The sequence below is a fragment of the Galeopterus variegatus genome, unplaced genomic scaffold (assembly GCF_000696425.1).
Source record: "Galeopterus variegatus unplaced genomic scaffold, G_variegatus-3.0.2 Scaffold2163, whole genome shotgun sequence".
Taxonomy (NCBI): domain Eukaryota; kingdom Metazoa; phylum Chordata; class Mammalia; order Dermoptera; family Cynocephalidae; genus Galeopterus; species Galeopterus variegatus.
The window spans coordinates 285,837-294,333 of record NW_007728274.1 but is presented as its reverse complement, the minus strand read 5'-3'; the positions used below and the strand labels follow the sequence as shown (position 1 = coordinate 294,333).

Sequence of the window (8,497 nt, the reverse complement as noted above, 5' to 3'; positions counted from 1 at the left end):
CCTGTGATTTTGGGGTCTTATTTGTAAAGTCTTTGTCCAGTCCTACTTCCTAGAGTGTTTCTCCTCTGTTTTCTTTTAGTAATTTTATAGCTTGGGGTCTTATATTTAAGTCTTTAATCCATTTTGAGTTGATTTTGGTATATGATGAGAGGTACAAGTCCAGTTTCATTCTTCTGCATATCGACGTCCAATTTTCCCAGCACCATTTATTGAACAGGCAGTCTTTTCCCCAATGTGTGTTCTTCTTGCCTTTTTCAAAGATCAGATGCAAACTATCTTTTCAATGGCAGTCACCTCCTGAGTTGTTGGTCCTGGCACACCTAAATAACAATAAAACCTGTATTTTAAAATCTGGGCACTGAGAATTCAAACAGAAAGAAGATAGCATCTCATGGCCTTTTAAATCAGAGGCTCATTAAGGAGCCAGCCAGTCAGTCTGTTACCCTGAGCTAATTTCTAAAGGGCATCACTAGAATAACTCACAAGTATAGTGTATGGGTCATCCCAGGATTCCCCATGTGGCAGAATATAAACCTGCTCTCTTCCTCCAAAACAGACGCCATCCTAAGCAGGGTTGGTTTCTCCTGAGGCCTCTCTCCTTGGCTTACAGATGGCCACCTTCTCCCTGTGTCCTCACAGGGTCTTTCCTCTGTGAGTGCACATCCCAGATATCTCTTTGGATGTCCAAATTGCCTCTTCATATAAGGAAACCAATCAGACTAGATTAAGGCCCACCCTAATATCCTCATTTTAAATTAATTGCCTCTTTAAAGGCCCAATCTCGAAACACAATCACATTCTGAGGTGCTGGGGCCTAGGACTTCAACACACACATTGGGTGTTGGGGGGACACAATTCAATCCAAAGCAATTCGTAACATGAACATCAGGCAGGCCAGTATACTGGCAGAAGGCCTGTGCAGTCATTTATAAGGTGAGTGACCTCAGATGACTTCCTCACCCTCTCAGTGCCTCATTTTCCCCATCTGTACAAATGGGGTAATAGTATCTACTTTATAGAGACTTTTATGAGGGTAAAAAAGGCACTTAGAACAGTGACAGGCATTTGTTCAGCTCACCAAATGTTGCTATCATTGTAAGTATTATCATTTCAGTGGAATTGACCTCTGCCCTTAAAGAGCTGGGTCACTTATGCTGTCCAGCTTTGAGTGACAGCAGCACCATGAAGTGAGAGATACCTCCAAGGAGGCCAGAAATTAATTGTCTTACTTTGAACATAAAGAAAGATACTCTTTTAACTAATAGAAAATGAGTTTCTCGGGCCGGCCCGGTGGCGCACTGGATAAGTGCGCCGCTTGGGAAGCGCAGCGGCGCTCCCGCCCGAGGGTTCGGATCCCACATACAGACCGGTTCCCGCTCACTGGCTGAGCGAGGCGCGGGGGCAACGCCGAGGGTTGCAATCCCGTTGCCGGTCCCCGGTCCGGTACGGGGGCAACACTGAGGGTTGCGATCCGTTGCCGGACACGGAAAAAGACAAAAAGACAAAAAGACAAAAAAAAAAAAAAAAGAAAATGAGTTTCTCCTGCACTCATTTAATAGATGTGGAACAATCTGAGTATGTAAGGAACACCAGCTTTAGGAGAACCACATTTTAGCCACTAACAGGGTCCCACAGTCTCAGTTCAGTAAATGCATGCGACCGTTTTACCAAAAGCCTTGAGGACAGTCACTAATCCTACCAAGCATGGTGTTTGGGCATAATTTCAAGAAGGCTGGACTGGAATGTGAATGAAACTAACAAATTAATGGTAATGGACTCAATTAGGAAAGCAATGATAAAAAAAAAAAAAGAGGGGCAGTTAACATGGAACCTAAATCATAAGGGATTTTGTAAAGGAGGATTTGGAGGTATTTGTCCTGTACCGTCAACTGTACAGAGGCATTGCATTTGTGGACATATGCTGTCACTAGAGAGCTGTGCTTTTTATTCTAAGGACTAGGTGATTTGTCTGATCTTAATAAAGCCAGGAAAGTGGCTCCAATGTTTCCTGGATTTATGACCTTAAGAAAAATATTTAAATTCTCTAAGTTTTAGCTTCTTCAAGTGTAAAATAGGAATGATAATATCTTCCTTGCAAGTTTTCTGCAAAAATTAATGAAAGGGAATATAAAGCTCTGAGCAAATGGCAGATATGTTTATTGTTGTTATTATTATAATTATAATTGTTATTCATCTTCTTTTGCCCAAGTTCCACACCAAGAAACAACTTTATAATCATTAGTTTAGCTTACAGAAACACAGATGCCACAACACAGACCACCTTTATATCAGATACAGGTATTGTCTCTGCTGCAGATACTTACTCATTAATTAGCTTCCCAGTATACACTCTAGATTCTTGTGAGTTTGGTTAGTTAAATCAGTCTGGCCAATTCTGGAGCACTAGTAAAACTAAATTGAAATAGATGTAAATTTGAGGAACAGACTCTGGAGCATCCCATGGGACTGCCATCTGGTGAGGCCTTTCCTAAGCAGCTGGCCATCGCAGCTGTCCTGCCTGATGGTACTGCCATATCCTAGCATCTGATTGCAGCCTACAAAGGGCAAGAAAGCTAGAGTTGGAGGTAAAGCCATTGTGTTTGCATCCCCCCTTATAACACTGAGTACACTTTCTGAGACCAAGTGAAGGAAATTATTACAGTAGCTTTCATTCAAAAACACCTTTAAGTGTAGCATATTGTCTGATTCCAACATCGACCTCATGGGTGTAGGAAAGGACAATGAATCACCGTCTTTCTTTCATAAGAAGGGAAACTGAAACTTTGAGAAGTTAGAAGTCTTACCCAAAGTCATACAGTTATTATTGGGTAAAGTCAACTTCTACACAGATCATTCCATGCTAACCTCTTGTAGAATAATATAAGACGACATTTACACCAGACTTGGCCAGCTTATTAAGTAGTACATTTTTAGAGAAAACTTTTCTATTGCAATCATTTCTGATACTGTAGTAAAAAGTTTTAATGGCTGATAAAACTTCGTACTGTAAAAAAGAGTAGGGAAAGTAATATATTTTATAGTAAATTGGATAAATGAGGCTGAACCCTTGACCTTAAAAAGAGGTTCTGGCAATAGCTGGGTAGTTACTATTGGACCAATCTTCCCACAAATAACAACTATAAACTCTGAACTAAATATAAAAACAATAACCTGAAGGCAGTACAGAACAAACAAAATCAGGAATATACTAGAAGGGAATCAAAACGTGGAAGAAGGAAACATGGTGAGTTTCCCATTTTTATGGTTTTTAGCCTTGAGGGGAGGTCTCAATCCATACCGTGTGGGGTGTCTAAACCAGAGATTGAAAAATAATTTGTTTAAGTCATACTGGCTTGAAGAATAAGAGAACTGAGATTGAGAAGAACAAGCAGCTGGAAAATGAAGAGAGAAATCTCAGAAAGGAGAGAAGCAAGGAACCAAATTGTGTGTGTAAACATTGCCCACATTCTTTGCCAACCTCTGATTCACACTTGCACAGCCCAACTCCAGGCTAGAGTTTGCCGCTTGACTTCAGTTAACTGCCTGACAAAATAAAACATCAATGCTTTTTGTAACAGAATCTAGAATCTATGTAATAGATCATTTGCAATTTAGGGCACATTCCAAAATTATTTGACAGACAAAGAAATAGGAAAACATGACCCATACTTAAAAGACAATTAGCATTCTTTTTTATGGCTGAGTGGAATTCCATTGTGTATGTATACCACATTTTCCTTATCCAGTCATCCACTGATGTACATTTAGGTTGGTTGCATATCTTGGCTATTGTAAATAGAGCTGTGATGAACATGGGAGTACAGGTATCCCTTCACCATGATGATTTCCATTCATCTGGGTATATGCCCAGTAGTGGGATTTCTGGATCATGTGATAGCCCTATTTGTAGTTGTTTGGGAAACCTCACTACTGTTTTCCATAATGGCTTTACTAAGTTAAAGTCCCACCAACAGTGTAGAAGAGTTGAAATTCTGCCATTCACAGCAACATGGATGAACTTGGAGAAAATTATATTAAGTGAAATAAGCCAGACACAGAAAAAGAAATACTGTATGTCCTCACTCATAAGTGGTAGCTAAGAAACAAAGAAAGAAAGACCATAATAAAATGTTGAACTTTCAGAAGGAGAGAACGGACTACTGTCAGTAGAGATGAGAAGAGGGGAGGAGGAGAGTAATTGGGTAAAGGACACAAAAAGTAATTATGATTTGTAATGATGAACATGCTATTATTATTGATTTGATCATCATATACCGTACACCAATACTGATAGTCAACTCTGTACCCCATAAATATGTATAAATAAAAATAATAAAAACAATATTTAAAGTACTAAAATCAACAATCCTTACCTTAGCTGCAATATCACTAAGATAAAATTTTGTATTGATATTGGTATTTTTATTTAATAAAAGAAACCTCATGTTTAAAAAAGAGGACAATTGACAGATACTCTGAGAAGATCTAAAGGTTGGAATTAACAAAGATTATAAAGCAGCTATTCTAGCTATGCTGTAGGACATAAAAGAAAATACATTCGTAATTAATGCAAAGAGTTAAAATCTTGGCAGAGAAATAGAAACTATCAAAAAAAAGAGAACAAAATGTAAATTCTAAGACTGAAAGTTTAAGACCTGAAATTTTAAATTGGATGTGCTTAAGAGCAGATTGAAGATGTCGGAATAAACAAGGAGATAAAGACAGGAACTGTGCGAGTCAGTCAGCGCCATTGGTTAGTGTGGTGCTGATAACACCAAGGTCCAGAGTTTGACCCCTGTACCAGCCAGCCACTAAAAAAAAAAGTTAACTAAAAATAGAAATTATCAATCTGAAAAACAGAGAAAAAAGATATTTTAAAAAGTGAACAGAACCTAAGGGAACTATGAGACCCCCAGATAAAAATAGGACCTAGCCGTTCATCAGTACTGGTGATCATACATAATTGTTCCAAGACGATCAGTTAACCAATGCCCAAAGATGAGACTAATCCCTCACTCATTGAAAGATAATAAGTCTGGATGATCTCATTAGACATAATGCAAGACACCCATAAATTTCCAGTAACACTAAGAAATCAGGCCATAATGGCAAGAAAAGCTCAGAAATACAGAACATGTGAAAGTTGGAGACTATATCATTTCTTGGAAATACTTGAAGATTCAAAAACTAAAAGCCTTGTGAAAGACATGGACTTACACGTCTCATTAATGTAAAAAGAAAAACTGAATTATAAAAAAGGGACTAAGCCTTTTTATAGAGGCTCATACTTAAGTCTTGGCCTGTGTAGTATGGGCTGGATCCTGGCCAAGAATCAGTTGCTCCCATACTGTTTTCCATAACAGCTGTGCTAATTTACAGTCCCACCAACAGTGTAGAAGAGTTCCCCTTTCCCTGCATCCTCGCCAGCATTTGTTATTCTTGGTCTTTTTAATAATGCTCAGTCTAACTGGGGTGAGATGATACGTCAATGTGGTTTTGATTTGCATTTCCCTGATGACTAGTGATGCTGATCATTTTTTCACATACCTGTTGGCCATTTGTATGTCTTCCTTTGAAAAGTGTCTATTCATCTCCTTTGCCCATTTTTTAAATGGATTATTTGTTTTTTTACTGTATAGTACCTGCACTCCCGTGTTCATTGCAGCTCTATTTACAATAGCCAAGATATGGAACCAACCTAAATGTCTGTCAACAGACAACTGGATACAGAAAATGTGGTATATGTACACAATGGAATACTACTCAGCCCTAAAAAAGGATGAAATTCTGCCATTGGCAGCAACATGGATGAGTCTGGAGAAAATTATGTTAAATGAAATAAGCCAAACTAGGAAAGAGAAATACTGCATGTTCTCACTTATAACTGGAAGGAAGGAAGGAAGGAAGGAAGGAAGGAAGGAAGGAAGGAAGGAAGGAAGAAAGGAAGGGGAAAGAAAGAAAGAAAGAAAAAGAAAGAAAAGACCACAACAATTCATTGAACTTTTAGAAGGACAGAACAAACCTAAGGTTATTGGAGATGGGGGAGAGGAGGGATGGGGGTTGGGGGAGGGATAGGTCGGGTAAAGGGCATAAAAAAAAATCATGATTTGTAATAATGAATATGCTAATAATAATAATTAATTTAAAAAAAATAATCAGTTGCTTGCCAACCAGATCCTGCACATCTCTGCAACCCTAGGAAGGCAACCCCAGAAAGACAAAAGAAATCAAATAAATAAATAAATGTATATATTCATGGTATTAACACATTTATAACTGGTATTAGGAAACATACTCATTTTTGCAATTATTGCTATATTTCAGTGCATTTTTTCCTGCTTTCTAAGGTATATGAAGTGTTAGATTACATTTGTGATTTTATTTGATGTTTACAAGAGTTTGATTAAATAAGTTTACAATCAATGCTTAAGCATTTGGGTAATTTAATTTGTTAAATGTGTAAGCTTTGATTTATTTGTCTCAAAGAGCATGTAAGCACTTAGAAGAATATTAATTATTTATGCTTGATGTTCGAAGGGATGTTAATTGTTCTATAGCAAATGTGGACAAGAAGGAAATGGATATTTTATGCATATTTTTATAATATTATACTGCATACTACTCAAATATCAACTTAAGAGATTTTTAACTTAGTATTCTAAGTTCCATTTTCAGAAAATCAGACTTAACCCTGTTCTGACAAGAGTAGTCATAGAATATTGTCTCAACAACTAGAGCTGCAGATCAAGGAAAAAGGTCATTTTTGCATTCTTGTCTGAGATTCATGCCCCATGAGAAACATGTTTGATGTCCAATCATTTTTTCTTTGAATGGCCATATCTAACTTCATCTGTTAGACTGGCAAAGGGTCCACACACAAGAAAATAACCAGGTTTCAGTGAAAATAAATACCAAAATAAGAAGACCAAAAAAACAGATCCTTCAAACTGGCTGCAAATGTTATTTCTCCCTACACATAGCTTTTTTTTTTTTTTTACATGATTTTTTTACCTTTATTTACCAGTTTGCAGAATACTGTGAGCCCTAGCAGTATCCAAAAGAGATTAATAAGTGAGAATTTTTTTACTATCATAAACTTACAAATTTTAACATGATTTACTGCAGTCATTATTCTTTTTGACGGTCAAATTGCCTTTGCATGTCTCTTGTGTCCTATGGAGATGACCCTAGTAAATTTTTTAATTGGGGTAAAATGTACATAACATAAAATTTGCCATTTTAACCATTTTTAAGTGCACAGCACAGTGGTATTAAGTACATGCATATACAGTCAGCCCTCTATATCTGCAGGTTTTGCATTTGTAGATTCAACCAACTGCAGATCAAAACTCAGGGATACAGAAGACCCACTGTACATATTTTCCAACTGCAGCTGGTTGAATCTACAGACATGGAATTTGCAGATATGGAATGCTGTACTATGCCGTTTTATATAAGGGACCTGAGCATCTGCAGATTTGCTACCTGCGGGGGTCCTAAAACCAATCCCTACAGATAAGGATTGCTGACTGCAGTCAATGCACCCATCCCCATCATTCATCTCCAGAATTTTTTTTCATCTTCCCACACTGAAACTCTGTACCCATTAAACAATAACTCCCCATTTCCCCTTCTCCCACCCCTGGTAATCATCTACTCTAGGTGCCTCATATAAGTGGAATCATACAGTATTTATCTTTTTGTGAGTGGCTTATTTCACTGAGCATAATGTCCTCAAGGTTCATCCATGGTGTAGCATGTGTTGGAATTTCCTTCCTTTTTAAGGCTGAATAATATTTCATTGTACGTAGATACCATATTTTGTGTATCCATTCATCTTTTGATGGACACTTGAGTTCCATCTTTTGGCAGTTGTGAATATGTCACTATGAACATGGGTGTACAAATATCTCTTTGAGATCCTGCTTTGAATTTTTTGGGCTATATATCCAGAAGTAGAATTTCTGGATTATATGATAATTCTATATTTAAGTTTTTGAGGAACTGATATACTGTTTTCTATAGCACATGCACCATTTACTATTTCTACCAGCTGTGCCCAAGAGTTCCAATTTCTCCACATCCTCACCAACATTTATTTTCAGGGGTTTTTGTTGTTGTTGTTTGTTTGTTTGTTAGTAACAGCCATCCTAAAAGGTCATTTTTGCATGCCTGGCTGAGATTAATGCCCCACAAGAGCACATTTGATGTCTGATTTTTTTTTTTTTTTTTTGTAATTCCCATATCTAAGCTTATGTGTTAGGCTAGCAAGGGGCCCACAGAAGGTAATGGAGAGTAGCTGCTTCATGGGTACAGTTTCTTTTGGGAGTGATGAAAATGTCTTGGCACTAGATAGAGGTCATTGTTGCACAACATTGAAAATGTACTAAAGGCAACTTAAATGTATACCTTAAAATAGCTAATGGTTATATTTGTGTTATGTGAAGTTTACCTCCATTTTTTTTTTTTTCCTTTTTGTCTTTTTTTTTCGTGACCA

The 8,497-nt window shown here is 37.4% G+C and overlaps 1 protein-coding gene across 1 annotated transcript in view; it reads right to left on the bottom strand.

Annotated features, from left to right (window-relative positions):
- Positions 1–237: 237 nt before the first annotated feature.
- TMEM68 (transmembrane protein 68) overlaps positions 238–8,497 on the bottom strand; it is a 92,472-nt gene continuing 84,212 nt past the window's right edge. The window contains exon 8 of the mRNA XM_008580803.1: positions 238–320. Within this exon, the coding sequence (XP_008579025.1) occupies positions 291–320 (30 nt within the window). The 3' untranslated portion in view covers positions 238–290. The remainder of the gene's footprint in view (positions 321–8,497) is intronic.